This window comes from Geotrypetes seraphini, chromosome 2 (genome assembly GCF_902459505.1).
Source record: "Geotrypetes seraphini chromosome 2, aGeoSer1.1, whole genome shotgun sequence".
NCBI classification, from domain to species: Eukaryota; Metazoa; Chordata; class Amphibia; order Gymnophiona; family Dermophiidae; genus Geotrypetes; species Geotrypetes seraphini.
In genome coordinates this window covers 71,038,054-71,064,841 of record NC_047085.1, presented here as the reverse complement: position 1 = coordinate 71,064,841, position 26,788 = coordinate 71,038,054, and the positions used below count along the sequence as shown (strand labels likewise).

Genomic DNA, 26,788 nt, shown 5'->3' with positions numbered 1-26,788 from the left:
TGTTTTATTTTACTTTTGTAATTATGATAAACATACCGAGGGCCTCAAAATAGTACCTGGCGGGCTGCATGTGGCCCCTGGGCTGTGAGTTTGAGACCACTGCTTTAGGCAGAACGTCACCTCCTAGCACTGATGGCAGTGCATATGAAGGGAGTAGACAATGTTCAAGCACACTTCTTCAGCAGACATTCTGGATCTGGGCAAGTGGGCCCTGTCTTCAGTGGTGTTCAGAGCATTAGTGCGGCACTGAGGTCGGGCCTGCTTTGACCTCATGGTCATGGCAAGAAACAAGAAAACAGATCTCTTCTTTAGTCAAAGAGCTGAGCCTGGAAGTGAGGGGCTTGATTCTGGTGTAGCCTTGACTTCAGGAGATTCTCCTATATGTTTTCCTCTTTGGCGAATGTTTGGCTGAGTCATTTGACGGATTGTGGCCCATCTGGGCTACATCATTCAGGTGGCTCCAGATTGGCCTTGTAGGCCATGGTCCGCAGATCTGATACATCTGCGCTGGAGTTACGGCCTTCAGTTGAGTGATTATCTGGACCTCCTCCTGCAGAATCCAGTGTCCATAGAGGATCCGAGTCACTTTGCTCTTAAGGCATGGCTCTTGAGCACACAGCCTTAGAGTACAAAGGATATTCTACTAGGGTTGTTGATAATCTTCTAAAGTCTAAGAAGTAGTCTATGGTTTTGGCTTACACCTAAGGAGTGGAAGGCCTTCCAACATTGGTGTTCCCAGGACCAGGGGGGCCCTTAATTAGCTCTGATCTTACTGATTCTCGCCTTTCTTCAGGTTGGTTTGTATATTGGCCTCACTGTGACTTCTATTCAGTCCAGGTGGCCGGACTCTCTTGTTCTAGATCCCGGGAGCATCAATCCTTGTTGAAGTTAAGAGGTGATAGGCTCCGGAGTAATCTGAGGAAATACTGTTTTATCCCAGGACAAGCAGGCAGCATATTCTCTACATGTGGGTGACGTTATCCACGGAGCCCTGATCGGACACTCTCGCAAGCAAACTTGCTTGAAGATCTTCAAGCTTGCGAGTGTTCCACGCATGCCTTCCTGCCCTAGCTAGGGGGGCGCATCTCCTCAGCGTGGCCTCAGTTCTTGTTTTTCCGCGGAGCCAAGAAGCCCTGTTCTACAGCTTTGCCGTTTTCCTACTTGCCGTCTCGCACCGCGGGTTTTTTTGTTTTCTTTAAGTCGCTGTGCGGCGTGTTTTGTTTTTGAGGGTTTTTTTTTTTTTACAAACCAAAAAAAAAAATTTGTTCCCGCTGGTTTTCCTCCGGGCCTGGCTTGGGCTTCCCAGTCCTAGTTTGGCTGCGGCTGTGTTTTTCTTTCTCTCCTGGCCTCTCACCGGGTTCACCATGTGTGAGTAGAGTGGCCAGGCCTTTTTCCTTCATTGGACTCGACCCGACTTGGCCTCGATCCCCTGTGGCTCTCGTTTGCTGTGCCTCGTGAGGTTCCATCCTCGGGTAAGTCTCTTCTTTCCTTCCCAGTAACGCTACCTCGGTATAGCCTCCAGCTGAGTCTCAGGCATTCCAGGCATCGAATGCAGTCATGCCAGCCTCTACAAGACTTTCGAAGCGTGCCTCCTTTAATAGGGAATACTCATCCTCGAGGTTGCCCTCTATGGAGCGCACTGCGGCACCGTCATTACCAGTTTCATTGGTATGGTGCCACCTTTCGGGATGGGAATTTGTGCCTCGGGCCTCGACTGAGTCTTGGCGCCTCGGGCCTCAACTGAGTCTTGGCGCCTTGGGCCTCGACCTGAGGTCTCGTGCCTCGACTGTGTCCGAGCCTGGTCTTTCCGAGCCTCGTACTCTGGCTTTCGGGTTTTGAGGCTGTTCGGCAGCCTCGATCTGCTTTGACCTCGAGGTACTCCTCCCCTTGGGGCGCCTCTGTTCGAGGCAGGATTTGGATTCCTTTTTTTCCTTGTCCGAGGTTCTTGTGGGATCCTTCCAGCCTAGGCATGGTCTGGGCTTCAACCTTGCTTCTTGCGGGACTGCACCTGTTCTTGAGACTCCCCCCTGCTTGGTCTCTGGGGCCTTGTGCCTCGTCCTCAACTGGGCCGTTGCCTAGTCCGTCCCGACTGTCCGGCTTCAAGCCGTCGAAGCGCTTCGATCTGCTTCTGCAGCGAGGTACTCCTCTCCGTCGTGGTGCCTCCGTTCGAGGCGAGATTCGGATCCCTCTCTTCCTCGTCTTTTGAGGCTCTTGAGGGACCCTTCTGGTCCCAGGCAAAGTCTCGGCCTCACCCCGGGCTTACAGCATACCGGTGGGTGCTTGGTCGCTCCGGACCATGTGCTCTTGCTGTCCAGTTTTCGTTTTTTACTTCGAGGTGCTCCTCTCCACGAGGCACCTCTGTTTGACAGGTCTCAGATCCCCCTTTTTCCTCATGCTTCGAGGCTCTTCGGTGTCTGTTCCAGGTCTGGTAGGGTCTCATGCTGGAGGTCCTTGTTGGCCTTGTGCCACGCCTCCTCATTCTTATTTTTTTTTTGAGGCCTGCTGTGGGGGCTCCTAGTTCGCCTGTTCTCCAAGGCTTGTATGAGGGCACTCATTTTCTCATACTCTTCCTGCCTCTGTGACCCTTCTGCTGGAAGTATCTCTTCACTGGGTTAAGCAGCAGATTCATTTCCCTGACTTTCTCATTGTGCGTTTCTCCCTCATGGTCTGCATTTCTCTGGGAGACTGGGAAGGTCCATTTATTTGTTGGGAAGTCGTCTTTGGCGTACTTTCCTGGTGGGCATGGGGTTTGCCTTATGCCTTTTCTTTGAAGTAACAAACAAAAACAAACTGCAGATGTGTACAAGATGCAGGCGAAATTTATTGTGACAAATATAAATATATAAAAACCTTTTTACCAAACAATGGACACGACATGGTCCGTGTTTCGGACAAACCTTCGTCGGGGGTCCAAAATGAAAAAGGTTTGAAAAATATGCCACAAAAAATTTGTAGAGTAAAATGTCATAAACCAAAAGGTCCGATGCGCCGAGAATCGCCAACTGCTGCAGGGATGATGTCACCCTCATGTAGAGAATATATGCCTGCTGTCCCTGGATAACACCTGTTACAGTAAATAACTGCTTTACGGAAAGGGTGGTAGATGTGTGAAACAGTCTCCCAGAAGAGGTGGTGGAAACAGAGACTGTGTCTGAATTCAAGAGGGCCTGGGATAGGCACATGGGATCACTCAGAGAGAGAAAAAAAGATAATGGTTACTGTGGATAGGCAGACTTGATGGGCCATTTGGCCTTTATCTGCTGTCATGTTTCTATGTTATGGTGCTAGATTTTCGAAGGGGGGCTCTTCATGTCAGACTGCCAGTTAAGCTACTTTTCCCTTCCTGGGACCTTAATCTGGTGCTCTCTAGCCTTACCAAGGCTCCTTTTCAGCCCCTTCGAGATGCTTCCCTCTTGGACTTGACACTCATGTCCATTTGTCTGGTTGCCGTTACTTTGGGATGATGTGTGTCGGACCTACAGGCTCTGTCTTACAGAGAATCATTCCTCTGTATTTCAGCAACTGGAATTTCCCTTCGGATGGTTTCTTCCTTCCTGTTAAAGGTAGTTTCGGCTTTCCATATTAATCAGGAATAGTGCTGCCCGATTCAGGAAAAAAAATTTTGATTTGATTCAGCCTATTGAATTGGTTTTTCGATTCAATTTTCCTGCCCAGTTGGGTGTTTTTTGTTTTTTTTTCCAAACATCCTGGTGGGTTTATTTTATAGCCTCTTCACCCCCTTTGCCCTCTCCTACCCACACTGGCGTTGTGGTGTAAACAAAATAACAAACAAAAAATTTTTCCTCTCTGTTAAATCCTAGCTCACGTTCGCGGTCTTACACCAGCTCTGGCAGGATACACATTTCAAATCTGACATATTGTAATCACATGGGAACTGTGAACTAGGCACCAGCAACAGGAAAAGCAGGTCAGAGAAGCACTAGGCTCATTGCACTGCCAGCTGACTGTACTGCTGTCAAAATGGGATTATTAGACCATTTGGGAGGCAGGCGGGGGGGAGGGAGTGTCAGAGTTAATACCTATGTGTGTGTTGGGGGGGTGGCAGAAAAAATGTAAACATTGGCCCCTGCTCACTGAAGACCTTTGGTATAGCACTGATGTATCTTTTCTACACTTAACACATTATACACATGGGTCAGTACACACACATGCATGTACTATACAGGAACACACAGATCTGTAGTGTGCATGTACTGTACATACCAGATAACAATGCTGACAATACAGACATGACTCCAAACTATATACTCATGAGTGACTGTATGCAGTCTGTATGCACATATATTATACACAGACTGCACACACAAACACACACGAGGGCAGTGCTGATTCTATACACTTAGCACTGCACTGTGCACATACCGTACACATAGGGACATTCTGGATGTAAACCCCCCCTCCCCTTACCTGCTAGCCAGGCTCTGGCAGCAGTGGTGCCTGAAGGGCATGAGATGGTAGTCTATGACGTCGAACAGCAGCTTCTGAAACATGGGGTCAGAGCGATGAAGTCGACTGACAGACATGCTCCACAAGCTCGGGCGCCGACATGAGAGCAAAGGCGCTTCTTAAGGTCTGGTGCGTGCTGCATGCGCGTCTCGCGCTCGTGCTCCAGCCAGAACATGGACATCCGGAAGAGCTAACTTGGACTCGATGGGCGGCAGCAGCGAGTCGAGTAGGGCGCGCGGCTCATTGAATTTGAGCAGCAGCATATCCTCCACCAGGTACTTGTTGGCCAGCTTCTTGGCCTCCTCCAGGCCACGCAGGGCGGCGATCTTACACACCAGCTTATCTTCGGGCAACCAGGAGGGTGTGCTAGGCTCGTCCTGTGGCCCCACCTCCCGCCTGGCTGTAGCACTTTCGAATTGGCCAGGCCGATTTTTTTTTTTTTTAATGAATCGATTTGAATCGATTCACCCAAAGTGAATTGGTGAATCGATTTGAATTGGAAATCGGGCAGCACTAATCAGGAAGTATGTTTGACTGCCTTTCAACCTACTGGTTCCAGGACGCATGGTCAACTGCTGAAGCAACTGGCTGTGCGCAGAGTTCTTCTTTGTTGTCTGGAGATCATTAAAGAGTTTAGTCTTTCTAACCACTTATTTGTGCTGACTCATTCAGTTAAGCGGGGTGCTCCTGCTTCCAAGGTCGTCATCTTTACACACATTTGCCAAGTTTTACAGAAGTGGATGTGGCGGCAAAACAGGACTCTGTCTTTGGGTCCTTGGTCTTCAGGATCAACACAGTAAGCCCACCCTAGCTTTTTGGGGACTGCTTTTGTACGTTCCTTTCTGTCTAGAATGGCTTACCTATTTCACTGGAAAAAGATTATGTACTCACCATAGTAAACTCTCTTCCAGTAGATAGTTGAGACATTCTAGACCCCTGCCCAGTCCTTACTGCGCCTGTCTATTGTTTATACTTCTCTAAGCTGATTCTTGGTTGCCCATCAGCCCTTGGGGCTGGGAAGACTTTGCATATATATTTCAGTTTATATGGGAACAGTTTGAGCTCCTTTGTAGCCTGTGTTGGCGGTTAACATTAATGTTGAGTGAATTATTGAGCAGAACCGTTGGTTTATGCCTGTTACAGGTGCCTCTACTTCACATGTATTGGGTGGCTCTCAGTGCTTGGGTACTAACTGTAGGTTGAGCTAGAGAACCCAGTGAAGTACAGCAGAAGCAGAGTGAATTCCTTCTGCAGCAGCACGTGGCTATGGGGAAATAACCCATCTGTCTAGAATGTCTCGCCTATCTACTGGAAAAAAGCTTACCAGGGTAAGTACATAATCTCTTTTTCTTTTGAAGGATACTAACAAAAATGGCAAGTTAAATCCTCCTGATAGGTTGCAATAAAAGTAAAAGTAGCCCAGGCACTGATGAGTAAAGAGGAGAAAGAGTTAAGATTCCAAATTATCCCCGTCAGCTGTAGGTTGTAAATACAAACAAACTATATGCAGATGATCGAAGTCTAATAAAAAGAAAATAACTTGGGAGAGTTAGTGTATAGCATGAAATGAAGAGGTAGATATAATCTCTCCCTTGATATCAGTGGTTAGTTTCCTCCTGTCAGCTTTCTAAGATGTCAGTTATAACACAGTGATAGGATGGGTCAGCCTTGTGAAGAGATGGTGCCTTGTTAAAGATCTAATACCATAAAGATATTGGCTGCCTTTTGAATTATACTCAGCTTAACTTTGAAATTCCCTCTGTTTTACTGGCAAGGGAGCAAAAGACTTCAAGTGCTCAAGGAAGCAGGGCTTTATAACATTCTTATCCTGCTCCCTTATTTTCAACTGCACTGCTGAAATTTCTGTTAATTTTCATTATGATATATATATCTCCAACACTAAATACTTTTATAATAAATGTTCAACTTAGCTGAAGACATATAATACAACCTGTTCAGGCAGGCTATATTGAACGTCTTCACATTATTCCAAACTGGATAGGGCAATCCTTGCTGGTATGCCTTGTTAAATATGACATAAAATCCAACTGAATAAAAATTGCCTGGCAAACAATACTTTGTGGAGTCCTTTAAATATAGAAATTTCATATGTGATGAATTCTTTCCAGCCCCTCTATGCTGATATGTAACAATGTTGGCTCTGTATGTGGGTCTTTGACTTTAGAGGAGAGAGGTGTGTGTGTGTGTGGTGGTGGTGGGGGGGGGGGCTTGAATGGTAAGGTACCCAAACATTGTTTTGTTTGGAAGGAGGAATAGCATTAAACTAAATATGAACAGATTTGAAAGAGTACACGTTATAGTTTTAAGTACAAGGTGCCACTGTCCCACGGTCAGAGCTGGATTAAAACTAGATTGCGGCCTAGATGAATGAATATTTGTGTGTGTGTGGTGTCTGTGCAATCTGAGATTTGTCATTAGTAGAGATGCTAAGGGTGGACTATCCCAAAGAGTAAGATTTACAGGCTATAAGTCAGAGCTATACATCTCTAAAAGAATTAAGCAACAGAAACAGAAAATGTAAACTAGTTTTCTTTGGTGCCTCTGAAATCTGAAGTGCACAGATGCATCAATCTTGTCTCTAACCATTTTAAATCTAGGCTAAAAGCCCATCCCTTTGAGACAGTTTTTAAACTCCTAATCCCTATTCACTTGTTCCGTACTCATGTCTGTTTTAATATAATACTCAATATAAATAACTCCCTAATCCCTTATTTGTCCTGCTTGTCTCGAGTAGATTGTTTACAGCCCTGTGTATGTCTAGTAACTTATATTGTAACAATATTAGGTATCTTTTTTACAAGGGAATTTGCACAGAAATTCATTTTTTAACTGTGAGTAAAGTCTACAGACTGAAAACTTCTCTTGTTGGGTAAAGGGTATGAAGTTGCTAACAGCTTCCCCTTCCATATCAAGGACTTTCACTAGCTTTCTTTGTAATAGCTCAGTGCCTCTTGCGGAGCTGATGTTTACACCCCACTCCTCTTCCTCATGTAGAAGCTTCACTTGTAAAACTCACTCTGTCCCTTCTTTGTGATGATTCTTTCTTGTGCTCCTGCCTCCAGTGCCTTCCATTTGGTTGGATCTTCCTTCAGTCTCTGCTGAGGCTGGAAGCAGGAAGGGCAAGCTTACTTGGCACAAAAGGAGGATTGGAGAAGTGCAGGAAGTCTTAAAGCATTTTATTAATGTTGTTTTTCTTTTTAATGTATGTTTACTCCAATAAAAAATCACAAAGCAATGTATAAAAATCAGGGCAAAATCATTCAGAGATTATCGATATCCTAATACCGTGTTTCTGTGAAAATAAGACACTGTCTTATATTAATTTTGGGCCCAAAAAAGACACTAGGTCTTATTTTCGGGGTAGGTCATCTTTTTTTTTTCATGTACAATGATTATCTCTACCTTCCTCTCCTCCACCCCAGTTCTTCCTATGTCCTTTTTCTCGCCCACATGTGCAGCATCTTTCCTCCTCCTCCCCCATCCCCTTGTGCAGTGTCTTTCTATCCCTCCCTCCCTCCCATCCCCCTGTGCAGCAGAACTCTTGCAGCTTGTATCACTCCCCCCCCGCACCAACCCTTCCATATCTCCCACTGACTGTGAGACCGAAATATTGTACCTTGTAACAAACAGCAGCGATGTAGACAGGCTGCTTCACGGCCTTCTCCTGCCCGGGCACATGTGCCATGTTGCTGATGACATCAGTGATGCGGCAGAGGAACGCCTGGGCAGGAGAAGGCCGCGAAGCAGCCTGTCTACATTGCTGCGACGCTGCTGTTTTTTTCGGTCTCACGGTCTGCAGGAAAGATGGAAGGGGGGGTGCAAAAAGAAGCGCTGCTGCCGACAACTAGGGCTTATTTTCGGGAAAACGCAGTACATTAATAAAGCCAGAGAGTTTAAAGTTAAAAATAAAAATGCATTTTAAATTTCATATTACTGTATATACTCGAATATAAGTCGATCCAAATATGTCGAGACCCCCATTTTCCCCCCCAAAAGGAGGAAAAATGGTTGACTCGAATATAAGTGGGGCAGCTTAATATTTAAGAGCCCTGCCCTGCCAAGCTCTGCACCCAGCCCCCTTCTTTCCCTTCCCTGTCCGGCACTGTATCCAGCCCTCTTCCTTCCTTCTCTCCCTCCCTTGCGGAAGCCAGTCAAGAAGGCACTCGGTGCCGAGCAGCAGCGCCAAAGCGCACTCCTACTCGGTGCCACTCAGCGCTGAAGAAACCTGATCTCATGCCAGCCACCACCAACCGGGTTAGCAGCAGGGCAGGAGTGTGGAAAAGCTTGCTCCTGCCCGTTGCACCTCTGGACCACCAGGGATCAATCAGCAGAGGAGGTACAAGGTGGGGGGAGGTGGGGACAGGATGCAGAGCCTGGCGGTTGACTTGCATTAGTTCTGGAAGTTAACAATCCAGCCCCATGAAAACAATCAGTTTTTAAAATAGCTATAGAAATTTCTTCTAATCTGATAACCCTCTTATCAGCTTTCCTTCTGTATAGGATAAAAAGACAGGAGATTTCATGATTTTAAGACTTCTTGACTGTAGGTCTCTTACTCTGCCTAAGAGGCAGTATGTATTTAGAGGAGTAGTTAAAAGCATATTCAGGGATAATAAGATTTTTGCCACTTAATGTGTGTTCATACATGTTTACTGTAATTACTCATATAAGATCCATATTCATGCAAAACAGCTCATTATTATGCACATAGAATGGCACAGCTTATATTTAACTTTGCAAACTGCATTTATTACTGGAAAAATAAGGCTAGCTTTCAGCTGGTATCTTTTTCAAGGGGGGGAACAAAAGACTGCCAGTGTGTGGGCCAGTTTTCCCAGAAGCTTCCTTAAAGGACTGGTGACCTTCCTATGATTGTGCCTATCTTCAAAATCCTCAGTCTGTTCCTGTGCCAAATCTGCCACACCCTTTGAAATAGACTGTCAAATAAAGGTGGTATTAATTGGTAGCTTGAGCTTTAGCAGTAGTACGACAAGACTACCACTAGAAGTCAACTTGTACAATTTTGATGCCTGCAGCCTAGGGGACAGGATAATAATAACAGTTTATATACCGCAGTACCGTTAAGTTCTATGCGGTTTACAAAAAATTAGTGCAGTACAAGTTGAGAGAACTTAAGGGAAGGGGGAACAATAGGGGGAAAGGGCAAGAGAACCGTTAAAGAGGGGAAAGAGAGCAACGGGTCAACTGTTTAGGTATTTCAGGAACAGGTGAGTTTTGAGGCATTTCCTGAATACCTCGTAAGTGGTGGGCGATAGAAGTTGTTCTAGGTCTTTACCCCATAGAGCTGCTTGATGGGGATTGCTGCTGCCAACTTGTGTCCCTCCCCTTGCCCTACACCAGGAATAGCCTCTGTAGATCCTGAGGCTAGGTTGGAGGTCCGTAAGGGGAAGGTGGGGGTGAGGGGCAACTTGCTCATTGGGAGATTGCCAGCCTATTTATTCAGTAGCATGCCTGATTTGGGGCCTGTTATCTGTGAACAGTTTTCGGGTGCCAGAGTGCAAATTTCTATTTACTATGGGAGTCACTAACCTGCAGTACTGAGATGCTGCAGTTAAATGCTTTCTTCTACCACAGCTTAGTAACTACTCTCTGAATTGTTTGTAGGAGTTGATGGAATGTGATAGGAAGGAATTTCCAGTTCTATGCTGTAAGTGAAGACATTGAAAGTGTAATTCTGAGGCTATGTACGTGCCCTTCATTGTGTCCAATGCTACGTGCTCAGCTTGTATTTATCTGTAGTTTTTCCTCTCTGAGGATCAAAATTAGTTTTGCCAACAAATCAGATTTGCTTGGAACGCAAGGGACTCTTTCCTTTAATAATTTTTAGTTCTAAAGATGCCCTAATAAATGCAAGCAGATCTAGTAAGAAGTTGAAAATTCTCTCTTATCTTTATCCAGTCAAAGAAGAATAAGAAGAAAACTAAGCCAGAAACAAAACATACACACATTTCAAGCCTGGATGGAAAGGAAGTTGATGAAGGTAGAAAACCTAAATAGTGTTGTTTATGGCATGTCAAGCTGTACTTGTAAATAGAACAGTCCTGTAAATTAGCCTTGAAGTGCCACTGTTTATTTCTATTTGAAAAACGATTTTATTGAAGCTCCCAAGCTCGATTAAGCAACCATTTTTTTAGTGTTCTACCTATATGACCCCTCCCCCCCCCCCCGCTCCAGAAGCTTTGGTTCTTTTATTTAGTTATAGGCTTGATTCAGTTTTGTAAGCTTGTCGGAATGATAGAGAAGTCGCTAGATAATACAGTCAACTGAGCTTAATAAGAATTTTGATGACAGATTGTGCTTAGCCACTCTTAATGTGGCTGTGCATGGTGTGTAGTGAGTTTGGACACTTTCAGATTGTCAACACAACTGTAGAAGTAGAAGCTAATGATTGTCATGTATGTTGTAAGCCCAGTGTACAAGATCAGAATTTAAGAAGAGTTGCTAATCTTGAATACACACCAATAGCGATACAGATAGATAGAGAATGTACTGTATACATGTTGCAGCTTGTGGGCCTTGCTTTTATTAAAGGACTGTTTAAAGATTGTATGTGGTTTTAAGACCTGCCTCGTGTTCCTTTTTCTAAAGCCTTCTCACTTTTGATTTTATCAGGTGCCTGGGAAACCAAAATCAGCAACAGAGAGAAACGGCAACAACGTAAACGTGACAAAGTAACTGGTGATATGGATATTGAAACGACCACCATAATTACTACAGAGCAAATCTCAGCTGTTTCATCTCTTCCACTTGGTCCCAGGAAAACCAAAGGTAAGATGTTTAAGGGAGACTTCAAAAAATAAAATCACCTTAACCGGATGGTATGCATCCCAGGGTACTAAAAGAACTCAAACATAAAATTGTTGACCTGCTATTAGTGATCTGTAACCTGTTGCTAAAATCGTCTGTAGTACCTGGAGGGTGGCCAATGCTATGCTGATTTTTAAAAAGGGTTCCAGGGGATTTCAGTGCTGGGCAAAATAGTGAAAACAATTATAAAAAATAAAATTGTGGAACACGTAGACAAACATGTTTTAATGGGACAGAGTCGGCAGGAGTTCAGCTGAGGGATATCTTGCCTCACCAATTTGCTGGATTTCTTTGAAGGTATGAATAAACGTGGATAAAGGTAAGTCGGGATAGGAAGCAAAGTTCAGTTGTGGATTAGTAATTGGTTATCAGATTGAAAACAGAGGGTAGGATTAAATGATCATTTTTCTTAATGAAGGAGGGTTAATAATGGCATGCCACAGGGATCTGTACTGGGACCAGTATTATTTAACTTGATTTATAAATGATCTAGAAGCTGGAACTATGAATGAGGTGATAAAAATTTGCAAATGACACTAAACTGTTCAAAGTTGTTAAAATGCATGTGGACTGTGAAAAACTGCAGGAAGACCTCAAGAAATTGGAAGATTGGGCGTCTAAATGGCAGATGAAATTTAATGTGGACAAATGTAAAGTAATGCACATTGGGAAGAATAATCCAAATCATAGTTACTGGATGCTAGGATCCATCTTGGAGGTCCACCCAATGTGCGACGGCAGCCAAAAAAGCAAACAAAATACTAGGAATTATTAGAAATGGGAAGGTAAACAAGTCTAAATGTTATAATGCCTCTGTATTGCTCAATGGTGTGATCTCATCTTGAGTATTGCTTTCAGTTCTGGCCTCCTTATCTCAAAAAAGATTTAGCAGCACTAGAAAAGGTTCAAAGAAGAGCAACCAAGATGATAAAGAGGATGGAACTCCTCTTGTATGAAGAAAGACTAAAAAAGTTAGAGCTCTTCAGTTTGGAAAAGAGATGTCTGAGGGGAGATATAGAAAATCCCAAATGGTGTAGAACAGGTACTAGGGGATCAGTTTTTTACTCAGTCAAAAATTACAAAGACTATGGGACACTCAATGAAGTTACAGGGAAATACTTTTAAAACCAATAGGAAGATTCCATTCTACCCTATCAAAAGCTTTCTCTGCATCCAAAGAAAAAGCGAAAGTCGGCTCATCCAAAGTTTTTGATAAATTTAACATATGAAACGCCAATCTAGAGTTATTAGAAGAATGTCTTTTAGCAACAAATCCCGATTGGTGCATATCTATAATATAAGGGAGAGCTTTAGATAATCTCAAAGCCAATATTTTCGCCAAAAGTTTATTATCCACATTTATTAAAGATATAGGTCTGTAGTTTGAAACCAAAGTAGGATCTTTGTTTGGCTTAGGCAAAACAATTACTAATGATTCAGCCATAGTACCCTTAATATAACCTTTTATAAGTTGTGTCTGATATAAATTTAATAAATGAAGGGAAAGGACATTTTGAAATGTTTTATAAAATTCCACCATATATCCATCACCACCTGGAGCGGATCCAACTCTAAGAGATTTCAACGCTGATTCCAATTCTGTTAGAGATATAGGTTCTTCTAAACTTCTTTTTATATGTTCAGGAACCTTAGGTCCAACAATTAAATCTAAAAAATTTAAACCATGCTTTTGCCTCTCCATATAAGGCTCGGAAGAATACAGGTCTTTATAAAATTTCAGGAACTGTTTTAATATTTGATCTGTTTGATTATTTATTATACCTTTATCATCTTTTATTGCATTAATGTTAGTTCTTTATTGCATTAATGTTAGTCAAATATCACCAGAGAACAACAAGCTTTTATTAGTTATGACAGGGATTGCCATCCAACATATAACCAACAATTGGAAAAATCACAGCAACCTTAGTTATACTTTCTGGTGGAATACATTATGCCATATATTTAAAATAGAACGAGCAATAGCAATTCAAAGAGGGACATATACTAACTTTATAAAAATTTAGGGGCCATTGACAAAATATTGTACTGAATAGTCATCACTTCTTCTCTTCTCTTTTTCTTTTTCTCTTACGGCACTCTAAAAAGGGGGGGGATTTGGAAATAATTTTACATAATATGTTATATGATATATAATTTGTGTGTATTTTATTGAAAATATGATGAAGGGTGGGTGGTAGGGGGGTGATATTGATGTACTAGATTTTTATGTATAGATATCAAAGTGATATTGTGGAATATTTTAGTGTAATATACTCTTTTGTGCACTTGTTGTTCAATTTGAAAACGAATAAAGAATTGTTAAAAAAAAACAAAAAACAATAGGAAGAAATATTTTTTTCACTTGGAGAATAATTAATCTCTGGAACATGTTGCCGAGGTTGTGGTAAGAACGATTAATGTAAGTACTTGAAAACAATAGTCGTATTAATAATTTACGCTTAATTAACTTTCCAAGGGTTCCGTCAATTTCCCCAAGTGAAATGATAAAGCGTTACTTTCTGGAAATACTTAAAATTCCTGAGAACTCTTTACCACCTTTGTCAAGAGTGTATTATCTACCTACAAAGACTCAGGACTCTCAGAAGAAAGAAGGTGTTGGAAAACCTCAGGAAAGTTCCCTGGACGTTTCCGCTTTATTGGAACAATCAGATAGAGAAGTGGCTATTTCAGCCACTCTCTTATTGTCTGTGGCTTTGGCTCCAGACAAAGATTGGATTCTTAAACTTTTCTTTAAAAATAGATCCAGAGACTTCCTGGGTTTCCATATTCAAATTTTTCCTGATGTCTCTAGGGAGACTCAAAAGAGAAGAAGGGAATTTCTATTATTGAAACCAGGTGCGACTCAAATTGGAGGTTTATTTTTCCTTAGATATCCTTGTAAATGTGTAGTGAGGTATCGTACTTTAAAATATGTGTTCTTTGAACCGGCTCATTTGATGGCTTTCCTCTCCAACAAGCGCCTTGAAATGGAATAATATCTAAGTCCAAGTAATAATTTAACTCTATTTCAGCATCAGATAATGAGCTTTCTTGTTAATTATTAGATAGTTCAATCACTCCTATTTTTTTAATCATGGATCCTAATTTGGAGGACTAGTGTGTGATTAAGTAGAGAAATAATTTCCTATTATAATTTGATTTATTTTCTGGATGGAAAGTAACTTTAATACTATGTTATCTTAATTACACTTTCTGTACAAGATGCTATGCTTGTTAAATAATGTGAAAACTTATAAATAAATAATTAATAAATAAAAAGAACGGTTAATGTAGCTGGTTGTAAGAAAGGTTTTAACAGTTTCCTGGAAGAAATGTCCATAGTCTGTCATTGATATGTACATGGGGGATGCCACTGCTTGCCCTGGATCAGTATCATGGAATGTAGCCTGCTGCTACTTTTAGGGTTTTTTCCAGGGACTAATGACGTGGATTGGCTACCATGAAGATGGGCCGTTGGGCTAGATGGACCACTAATCTGACCCAGTAAGGCTATTCTTATATTCTTAAAATTCTCCCTACCCCCCCCCCATTTCACTCAACCCAGAGAGGCAATCTGATTATGAATAAGACCAGTATATTTTTAGAATGTTTAAACAAAAATTGTTTCATAAAATAAAGATCAGTTTCATACATGCCTTTTGAGTACCTGCATTTTTTTTTCCTTAATGATAAATTTTCATTTTGATAGCTCATGATTCATTTTGTGATATCAACCCTTGCACTTGGGTTTGAGTCCTAGCAACTTAAGTTAAAGATCCTAAAAGAGGTCGGTCTGTTGCTAATCCAACAAGGTCCTCCTAAGTCATTCTCATGGTTGTTGCCAATGTGTCCAGCCACCTAGTTTGCAGGTCACCCTCTTTGCCTAGTTCCTTTGATTTTCCAAAACGTGATGTCCTTTTCCAATGATCTCTCCAGACGACACAAAGCTATGCCGGGCAATCAGATCGCAGGAGGATAGCGAGGAACTCCAGAGCGACTTGTATCAGTTAGAGAAATGGGAAGAGCAATGGCAGATGAAGTTCAACGTGGAGAAATGCAAAGTAATGCATTTAGGCAGTAAGAATAATGAACACGAGTATAGAATGTCAGGCGCAAAGCTGGGTAAGAGCGAACAAGAAAAGGACCTGGGTGTACTGGTAGATAGGACCCTGAAGCCGTCTGCACAATGTGCGGCGACAGCAAAGAAAGCAAATAGTATGTTGGGCATGATAAAGAGGGGAATCACGAGTAGATCGGAGAGGGTCATAATGCCGCTTTATAGAGCAATGGCCAGACCCCACTTGGAATACTGCGTCCAACACTGGTCCCCCAAACTAAAGAAGGATATAAAACTGCTGGAGAGGGTGCAGAGGTGAGCAACAAAGCTAATAATGGGTATGAAGAAACTGGAATACAAATATCGACTCACAAGACTGGGATTGTTCTCCCTTGAGAAAAGGAGACTGCGAGGGGATATGATCGAGACCTTCAAAATACTGAAAGGAATTGACAAAATAGAGCAGAAAAAACTATTTACATTGTCCATTTACACACGTACAAGAGGACACGTAATGAAGCTGAGGGGAGACAAATTCAAGACGAATATCAGGAAGTTCTGTTTCACGCAGAGAGTGGTGGACACCTGGAATGCTCTCCCCGAAGAGGTTATTGCGCAATCGACCGTCCTAGGATTTAAAAGCAAACTAGATGCACATCTCCTTATGAGAGGCATAGAAGGATATGGGTGACTACAAATTATGCCAGGTGTACACCTGGGAGGGCCTCCGCGTGTGCGGATCGCCGGACTTGATTGACCGAAGGTCTGATCCAGAGATGGCGCATCTTATGTTCTTATAAGATTGCTGTAACTTCATTATGTGGGTTTCGAGTGACATAACCGGTCTGATCTCTTCCAAAATTGATTTATTAGCTCTTCTGGCAGTCCACAGCACACACAAAATTCTACTCCAGCATCAGAATTCAAATGAGTCAATCTTCCTATCTTGCTTCCATTAATGTCTAACTTTTACATCCATAATTCTGAGTAAATGAGTGAGTTCATGCACCAGCCTGATCTTCATTTTTTAAGTGTTATTTCCTCTCTTAAATACCTTATCAAGAGCCTTCAATACTGAGCAACCAATTGCTATTACCTACTAGTTGCTTCCTTGTTTATAAAAGATCCCAGAAGACTAAAATTCCGTACAACTTCTATCGCCTTCAAGCTCAAAAACATCATTTTCCATGTTCACAATATTTGTTTTGTTTATATTTAATTCTAATCCCATGTTATGACTTTCAGCTTTAACTTTTCTCATTAGTACAACATTGACATTCTTATATGTAGAAAATACAGTTCAGTCTGACCAAATAAGTGACCTCCCGCTTTCTTCACGGGTGGTCCAAAGATACAGAGCAATTAATAACAAATCACAATACCCTCATTCTCGAGACAGTCAGAGTCTTAGTCCATGCCCATTGCATCCCAGGATGCACTGGGAAGGAGGCCTAAGGCCTTTATTGGCATAGGTGCTTAAGGCCCCTCCTATGGGGGAGACCTTAGGAATCTGAGCCAGTCAAGGCCTTAGGCCTCTCCCTGGTGCATCACAGGATGCACGAGGAAGGGGAAGGCCTGCCATTTTGAAGAAGCGCGATGGAGTAAGCATCCCTCCAGCCAGACTTTCTTCAAAAAGGTACTTGGGATCGGGGGGGGGGGGGGCTTAGGGGTGTCGGAGTTGAGGTTTGGGGGGTGTTGGTGGTGTCATGGGTTCAGAATGGGTGCTGGCAGGAGGAAGCAAGCGTCCCTCCTGCCAGTTTTCATTTTGGGAGGGTTCAGGGAATCGAAGGGGCCGGTGGCAGGAGGGAGTGGGCATCCTTCCTGCCATTCTTAAATGGGGTGTAGTGTCGGAGGTTTGGGGAGGGTGTCGGCAGGAGGTCATGGGCATCCTTCATGCCAGTCTTTGGGGGGGGTCTGTGGCAGGAAGGAGTGGGCATCCCTCTAGGGCTACAATTGGGGGAATGTTGGAAATTCGGGGGAGTCGGCGGAGGAAAGAGTGGGTATTCTTCCTGCTGATTTGGGGGGGGTCCTCTGCCACAGCCGGCTCAGCTAATTGAGGAAGGGGTATTTCGCCCCTGATCAGCAGAGCCTGCAGGAACTCTCCAAAGCGTGGCTTCTGGCAGTCCTGTCAGCCCAGATCATCAACGATTTCCCTTGCCATGATCAGCTGATGGCAAGGGATCCCTCAGTAAAGATAGGCAGCCTTGCTGCCTGTCTTTACGATCAGGTTAAGCTAAGATTCTGTAACTGGCGCTGTAGGGATGGAGATCTGATAAGTTCTGATCCAGGGCATCAGAACACTGGCGGGGTCCGCACGCAGGCGGTTCTGAGCGCAGGCCGGGTCGGCACACCGACCTAGGCCCTGTGTGCAGATCTGTGCCTGTGTGTGGATCTAGGCCTGGGTTTGGTTCTGAGGCCCTGTTTCTCATTTCCTCTCCCTCTCCCTCCTGCCCCGTATACATTCAAGGGTTGCACCTTGAGCAGAAGGCTGAGGCATCCCTGACTCTGGCCATATATTAACCTGACCATACATTTACCCTTTTTCTCTCTCTTATCTTGTTTAAGCATCCCTTATATGGGCAACAATCAGACTTTGCCTGAGCAAGGCTAATCAAGAGAGCTTAAGAAGCATGCATTATAACCTTTGGACTGTCACATGCCATAGTAAGATTTGAGACATATCAGAAATGTACACATTGGGATTCACTTTATTGTAACTGTTATTATGTATTCATATGCCATGTGAGATAGTAGCCTTGAGACACACATGATATAGATAAACAATGGTTTAATCCTCACTGTAAATGCATTATGAAATTATAACCTTGTAGAGCATTAACTAAGTAATTATTGGAGATATGATTCTCAATAAAAAGAGGGAGAGACCATTCATTTGGAGCGTCTCCTCCTGACTCTAAGATTGCATGTGTGTGTTTATTGTGGGACATTCCTACAAGTGGCGCCCGAACAGAGGGACCTTCGCCAACCCTCGCCCTGCTTGCTCCGTCTGACGATTAGACTTGGTGCACCTCATCCTCCGGGATCCCTTCGAGTAAGTATGGGCAATTCCCTGTCAGATTTACAGCATGCTCATGTGGCAGAATTGAAGAATATTCTGAGACATACAGATAGAGAGGCCTCTGATTCACAGTTAAACTGTTTAGTACAAGAGATAGGAGAGCACTGCTCCCAGTATTCAGACAAGGGATTATTAACATTAGAAGATTGGCTTAGAGTCGGGAAAGTTTTGTATGCTGAGCCTCTGGCCTCGGCAGCCATATGGGTATGGCCTCAGTATGAGCGTGGCTTGGATTTGGTAGGGACTGAGACGCAATCCAGCCTCACAATGGGTTCATTAACCGTTCCCCCACCTGACTATTCAAGTCAGAACACATATCCAAAAATCATACCTCTAGCACAGGTATCCCCAGCTCTTTTACAGGAAAAAGAGGCAGAAACATTAGTGCAATATATCTCAGAGACAGGTTTAAGAAGTAATTTCACAGCCGGGTTCTTTGAATCCATGGCTAGAGTGCATACTTTCATACCAGACGTTATGCACATGGTATTGACTACGGGTCAATATGTTATGTGGGATAATGAAAATAATAAGGAGGCTCAACGGAGAGCTTTACAGTCTGGAGGATTTTTTACCCCAGACCAGTTAGCCTCAGGAACACCAGTTAAAAGTTATGCAAGCATCAAACAGAAATCTGAACTTATAAACAGGTTAGGGAGACCGCCTGATACTTGTTGTAGGCGCAGGAATTAGTTTAATAGAACTGAGAACTATTAAAATACAGAGTGGATATAGAGGCTGCTTTTGTGTGTGAGAAGAGACTGCTTCTGTGTGTGAGAAGAGACTGCTTCTGTGAGTAAGAAAAATAGGACTGTCTGTCAGTAGGAAGGTGTGTTTTTGTCTGCCTGTCTGAGCGATTTTTTTTCTTGTGTGTGTTACTGATAAGATGGGTCTATGGAGAAATTAGGAAGGAGGAATTGGTCAAAAGCTCTAGAGAGAGAATGGGGACTTTAACCTCTTATCTTTATAACCTCTTATATTTGAAAAGTTGAGACTTGGTTCAGAAAATAACAACAATAAGTTATATTTTTGTAACTTAGTTGAAATACTGGTGACTACGATGTGGGGTACTAATTATCTCATAAATTGGAGTCACTGTTAAACTTCTAAATTCACTGACACTGTGACTAGAGTCATTTCTTCCCCAAACTGACCTTTGCACATCTTATCACGTTTGTCGACAGACTACAGTCCAGATCCTTTTGTTTGCACCCTTCCTTACTGATGACTTTGATGTTATCTAGGTTTGTCCAAAATTAAATATGCAGAATGTGTCCTTCCATAGCATTTGCCCACTCTGGGTAAGACAATCATTCACTGAATGGCAGGACTTACTCAGAGGTGAATTTAAACTTTTTGATAGGTAATCTCTATAAGATGGAACCTGCTACGGTAATTGTAATGTTTACATATTAATCAACTTGCAAATCTAAGTTTATTACAGAAAAAAGTGGGTAAGTGATTACATCACTGAATGAATTGTGCCCTGATATGGAACCCCAGTTAGTTGCAATTAAGGTAAGCTATTTCTGAGTCATGTTATTACAAGAATTAATAGCCTCCTCATCTAGTGGTCACAAATTAAAATTTGGATATTAATTGTACTTTGGTAATTTGATGGAAGAACGAATTACTGATTCATACAGAAAAATGCTGGCTTCTGGAACTCTCCAGTGTTTGTAATAAAGAAAAAATCAGGTAAATGGAGATTGCTGCATGATCTTAGGAAAATTAATCAGTGCATTCAACCTATGGGTCCTTTACAGTGTGGCACTCCAAATCCCAAATCCTAACATAATTCCGATAAAAAGGAAGGTTTTGGTAATAGACCTTAAACATTGTTTTTTTTTTACCATTCCAGATGATAAAGCAAATATCTTAATAAGTAGCTCCGACAATTAAAACTGTATGGAGTTCTGAATTGACCACACATTGAAAACATTACGGGTTGTGCATTGCACCTGAAATAAAATTCAAAAGCGGTATCCTTATATTTATTTGGGTTACAAATTACTGCTCCTATCATTATTACTTTAAAACTTAATTAAGGCAAATAATTTTTCGATTTGATCTATATAACACCAGACATTCAAAAGGTGATAGTGATTATTAACCAGCTATTATTAATGCAATGGGTTAATAGGATTCAAGATTCTATAGCACTTTCTTTATTAATCCTTTCATAGAAACGCCAATCTAGTGTGGTTTTAGGCCATTTAACACCAGATAATCATTTATATATATATAGTAGAATGGATATATTTACCACATACCCCCCTAAGAATATCAGTTCTCCTCAATACATGTATAGTTCACTGATTTGTAAGGCACGAAATAGAGCATTAAGCATTATGGGATAGGATTTGATATCTCTCACCGTTCCCCTTTCACAAAAGCAATGGGAATGTTTTTTCAATATAATGAGGTATTGCAAATTGCATTAATAAATTACATTGGTCATATCTGTCATCATTATTCTAAAGATAAACGCTTGATTCTTGTTGCAGAAAGCATTTTGGATTTTCATTCTGCACTAAGCTTAACACCTATAATTGACACTCTCACTGTCTATATAGACGGCAGCAAGACATGCGGAGTCGTGCACTAGACTCAAGAAAATGCTTCTCAGGTCTTATTCTCTCCCCCGTAACAATCTGCTCAGCTCTCAGATGTAGCCGCTGTTATTCTTGCGCTGAAAACCTTTTCCCACTGTCCATTGAACCTGATCACTGACAGTCTGTACATTTGTAATTTAGTTTATCAGGTCTCTGGTGCCTATGTCACTCTGTCAATTAATGACAAATTACTATCCTTGTTTCTTGAATTACGCTCGTTATTGTCAACATGTAAACACTCTCTTAGTGTGTTTCACATTAATAGCCATCAAAAATTTTCCTGGAGTCATTTCTACAGGAGATAATATTGCAGATGCTGCACACTTTACCCCTTCCATCGATAGGCATGCATTCTTTCACCAAAATGCCAAAGCCCTGGTGAAAATGTTAAAAATTCCTTTAAATCAAGTTACAACACTAGTTCAATCCTGCTCCCATATGCTCACAGCTGCATTCTGCTGCTGAGTACGGTAAAAACCAGGAGACTTACAGTAAATTAAGTGTGGCAAATAGATGTCACGCAATATCCCCCTTTCTGGAAATGGAAATATCTGCACGTTACTATTGACACCTATTCTGGTTATCTTTGGGTAACATCACAAACAGGAGAAACAACGAATCAAGTACTTAATCATATGTTCCAATGCATTGCAGTTATGGGAAAGCCACAAACTTTAAAAAGCAGACAATGGCTCTGCATATTCCTCCAATGCTTTTTCTGAGTTTTGCCTATAGTGGGATATCCAGCTTATTCACGGTTTGCCATATTTTAGCACAGCAAACCGTATATTAACATCTTCTTTATTAAAACCTAAACCAGTGAAATATGCCATTCCTAATTTGAGACAGGTTCAAAGTCTTTGTTCACTATTTTGTTCACTATTAACCATTTGAACTATCTTTCAGAGTACTGTCTCCTAATCCTGTCTGGCATGCACCTGCTTCCTTCATAACCTGGAGAAGGGGTTATGCCAGTGTCTTAACACTACAGGTTCGGTTTTGGTGCCAAGCAGAAACGTCTGGCCTGCATGAACAGAAACTACAGAAGAAAATCGAGCTGCCCCTACAGAAGAAAAGCAAGCAGCTGCAGACACCAGTGCAAGAACCACAGAAGACAATGTCGTGGAATCAATTCCTGCAGAACCCCATTCCTGAATTCGATTCCATCTTAAGGAAACCACAACAAAGTCCCATACCACAGCCAGATGACCAGAAAGGAAAGCTTATTCTAAGACTGATCCTGTGCCTTGGGCACACATTAAAAGCTTCCATTCTCGGAAAAGAAAGCGTTATTCTAAGACTGATCCTGTAACTTGGGGACACCTTAAAAGCTTGAGTAACCCAGCCATTCTCACCTTGGAAAAAGACTGATAATTTTCCCATTAAGTGTGCAACTGTTGTGCTTTTTCCTTTTTTAATTTAACAAACCTGTCCTATGGTTTAATATCTTTCTGCCAAAAAATATACACCCACACCATGCAAGCTATTTATAGTAGCACTGCAGATCTTCAGAATCTAATAGGCCCATTATGTTATGATATTTTGTTCTGATATTTTGTTATCTGTTGTATTTTCTTTATTATTGTCTCATGCATTGTTCTCGGAAAAGAACTGTTTGTTTATCCCATATTTTTATGTAATGTAACACCTGTCATAGGTAATAGGCCTGTCCCACAGGTGACAGTGATTTACATTTTGATTATTTGCTGACACATCACAAGTTCTTTTTACGAGTTACATTTAATTTGAGAACTTGGCCCTTGCACCACACTCTAAAAAGACAAAATCTGTCTTGTGTGTATCCATTGTTTGTATCACCTTCACATGAGTTAACTGTACTATTATGCATATATTTGGGTTTTTAGGGTTTGCCCTGGGCATTTCTTCTCCACCTTAATGCATTTAATTCTAGGTTACTATGCCCGGCACTTCTGGGTATAGGGAAAGTAATTTTGAGGTTCTCTTATTTTAGGGACATTTAGGGATTTTTTGATATGCAGCACATATCTACTAGGGAACTTTAATTAATGCCAGACCCCTCCGACTGGCTTAGGAAGTTATAGGGACTCACACTTTTGATTGTGTCATTATATTTGAAATGTGCATATAATAACAAAAACACTACTACCAACACATTAGATTTTGCAGCTTCCAAAGGCACTATATGGAAATGATTAAGTTAGCACCAAGGGGAATAAGAAAGATTTCCCCACTAACTAATTTTATGCCTGAAGCTGAAGTATCATGTCCTAGGTTTACATCATGGAAAAAACGTAGCCAGAAAATTACCCTGGGATGCCATGACCATTTATTCCCCCATGGTAGCAAATCACAAAAATCTGTCATGTGCTAGGGTAAGAATTGTAGTTATGGAACTGTTCGCATTTTGTAAATATTTCATATATTAATGCTCACCTTGTCCTGCCTGCAGGACATCTCTGCTAATTTAACACACAATACCAAATGCTACTTAAGTATATTGGTCCCAGCATTGGTACACAAACAGCAATTGATTAATTACAGGATTGCTAGAGCAAAATGCTCTGATAGTTATGCTTTAACTGATCAATGCGATAGTAATGTTAACTTGCTTTCAAAAGCTGAAATTATCTCTTTGACAGTCTCTTTAGTTGGTGTACCTGGGTTAGCATTATTTAATCAAAAAACCTTATCACAATTAGCTTGTGCTTTAGCTAAGAACATCGAACATATCTTACACAGCACTTAGCTTTTTAAATCAAAAACACGATAACTCACCAAAGTGCTGGCATGCTTTATGGGCATGGCTTCCATTTGGCCGGTGGATCCAGGTTATTCTACAAAATCTCCTCTTTGACTTAGGTCTCTTGATTGCCCTCTGTTGTTTTCTGCAATGCCTGTCTTCCTTGTTTAACTTGCCCATAAGTCCACTTTATGGTCGCTATCCAAATTCTCCCGAGCAGATTTGCCTCACCTCTTTCAGCCCTTAAATATAGTTACATAAGGGGAAATGTAGGGATGGAGATCTGATAAGTTCTGATCCAGGGCATCAGAACACTGGCGGGGTCCGCACGCAGGCGGTTCTGAGCGCAGGCCGGGTAGGCCCTGTGTGCAGATCTGTGCCTGTGTGTGGATCTAGGCCTGGGTTTGGTTCTGAGGCCCTGTTTCTCATTTCCTCTCCCTCTCCCTCCTGCCCCGTATACATTCAAGGGTTGCACCTTGAGCAGAAGGCTGAGGCATCCCTGACTCTGGCCATATATTAACCTGACCATACATTTACCCTTTTTCTCTTATCTTGTTTAAGCATCCCTTATATGGGCAACAATCAGACTTTGCCTGAGCAAGGCTAATCAAGAGAGCTTAAGAAGCATGCATTATAACCTTTGGACTGTCACATGCCATAGTAAGATTTGAGACATATCAGAAATGTACACATTGGGATTCACTTTATTGTAACTGTTATTATGTATTCATATGTCATGTGAGATAGTAGCCTTGAGACACACATGATATAGATAAACAATGGTTTAATCCTCACTGTAAATGCATTATGAAATTATAACCTTGTAGAGCATTAACTAAGTAATTATTGGAGATATGATTCTCAATAAAAAGAGGGAGAGACCATTCATTTGGAGCGTCTCCTCCTGACTCTAAGATTGCATGTGTGTGTTTATTGTGGGACATTCCTACATGGCGCCTGTGACATGGGTTAGAGAATCAGGGTTTAGGCGTCTGTCCATTAGGACAGATGCAATTCTGTTTAGGATGCCAGTATACGATTCTCAGCTACTTCTTAGGCAGCCACCAAGACCAGCGTTCTATACAAATTCAGCCCCTAAGTACTGATAAGCCTATTACATACCTATAGACTCAGCACACCATAATTTTGTTAGCTAGCACAAAACCTTAGTAAAAGGGATGCAATGTGTTCTTACATAAGAACTTAGAAGATGCTGGAACAGACCGAACATTTATCAGGCCTAGTATCCTATTTCCAGCAGTGGCCAATCCAGGTCACAATTACGTGACAAAATCCCAAAAGAGTAAAATAGATCTTATGCTGCTTATCCTAAAATTAAGCAGTGAATTTTCCCAAGTACATCTTTATAAAGACTTGTTGACTTTTTTCTTTTAGGAAATTATCCAAACCTTTAATTAGCCCTGCTAACTGCTTTCACCACATTCTCTGGCAATGAATTCCAGACTTTAATTACACAATGAGTAAATAATTTTTTTAAAATTTACTACTTAATAGCTTCATTGCATGCCCCCTATTCTTAATATTTTACTCTTTTTACATTTTTTCATCAAATACTTCAGGCTTGAGTGAAATTCCTACTGTTAATGGAGGCAGTTGGACTGAGAAGTCTGTAAAACTTCCTGCACAGCTTGGTGGTGGTGAAGAAAAGTGGACATCCCTGCCATCTGGTCCAAAGAGGAAGAGTGAAAATTCTGCCTGGAATCAGGATACTGGTGACGCTGGTGGAAATGGAAAGGACTGGGGTGTCCCCTTGACCAGTACCTGGAGTGAGCGTCCTTTGTTCTCCAGCATTCGTAAGTGATTTCATCTGTTCACTTTAACCCTTTCAGGACCATAAGGATCGTAGGCCAATTTTTGTGGTTTTGACGACATTTTTATGGTAAAAAGGGCTTGCAGATGCCAAAAAATTTATTTTTTTTGTGAAATATCATTTTTTTTTTTTTTTTTTAAATCACACTTCTGGCTTATGGACAGTGTGGCAAGTGAATCTTCTCGTCAATCTGGCAACGACGCTAATGAATGAATGTCGGAACCAGTTTGTTTACATAAAGGCAGTATCATATGGAATCCGTACATATCAAATTTAGAACTGTAGACTATCCCAATCAAAATTTATAGGATTTTAAAGTTATGGGACAAATATGTCCCTTGGTCCTGAAAGGGTTAATGCTTAATAAGATAATGAAATATAAATGAAATTTAATTTTTCTTTCTTAACCTCTCCAGACTGGTACAGCCTTCTCTGATGGGTAATAGCTCACCATGACCAGCAGGTGGAGACTGAAACCAAACTTTTGGTTATAGTACTTAATAGCTGTCTCTCCCTCTATCTAACAGTCTTCTCTGTCTCCAAGTAGGTGGATCAGTGAGCTGTGCCCATCTCCCTTTGTTAGAGTTGTTGGAATTTGTTTAGGGCTCCTTGTCCCCATTCTGGTGCCGGACTGAGTTGGAGGGGCCCTATTTGGGGGTCCTTCGAACTTGGAGGTGTCACACCTGATGGGTCTCGTGTTGGATCCCTCCCCCCTTCCTCCACCTCCTTAAAATTTTGTAGAAGTGCCTCAGCTGTAAGCCTTGCCACCAATACAGGCAAGGCATATAGCTTTGAGAGCCAGTGGAGTCTGTTCTGTTTAAAAAAAAACCCCTGAGGCAGTGCCGGTCTGAAGGGAGCCTTTCCTTGTTTGTTGTTGTTTTTTTTTGTTTTGTTTTTTTACTAACCGGCACTTTGTATTATGGCTAGGTTGCATATTGCACAATGAGCACTTTCTCCGGGAGAAAGTGCTCCAGATGCAAGGCACTCGCAGCTGGCCTGTGCAAACGTTGTGTAGGCCACCATGATGGGGAAACCTTGTCTGCATCGGATGCCGGCGTCCAGGCTTCCCCTTCGCAAGAGCCTTGCATGCTGGCAGCTGACAGCGGGGAAGTACGGGCTTCCCCTGCTGCCCAAGCAGGAATTTCCTCAGCCATCGACAAGGTAA

The 26,788-nt window shown here is 42.0% G+C and overlaps 1 protein-coding gene across 3 annotated transcripts in view; it reads left to right on the top strand.

Moving 5' to 3' along the window:
* The window catches only part of MTDH (metadherin), a 119,595-nt gene that overhangs the window by 33,747 nt on the left and 59,060 nt on the right, over nucleotides 1-26,788 (top strand). For all 3 annotated transcript variants that reach the window (XM_033933161.1, XM_033933159.1, XM_033933160.1), the window contains exons 3-5: nucleotides 10,408-10,489; nucleotides 11,122-11,277; nucleotides 25,373-25,606. In XM_033933161.1, the coding sequence (XP_033789052.1) occupies nucleotides 10,408-10,489; nucleotides 11,122-11,277; nucleotides 25,373-25,606 (472 nt within the window). The remainder of the gene's footprint in view (nucleotides 1-10,407; nucleotides 10,490-11,121; nucleotides 11,278-25,372; nucleotides 25,607-26,788) is intronic.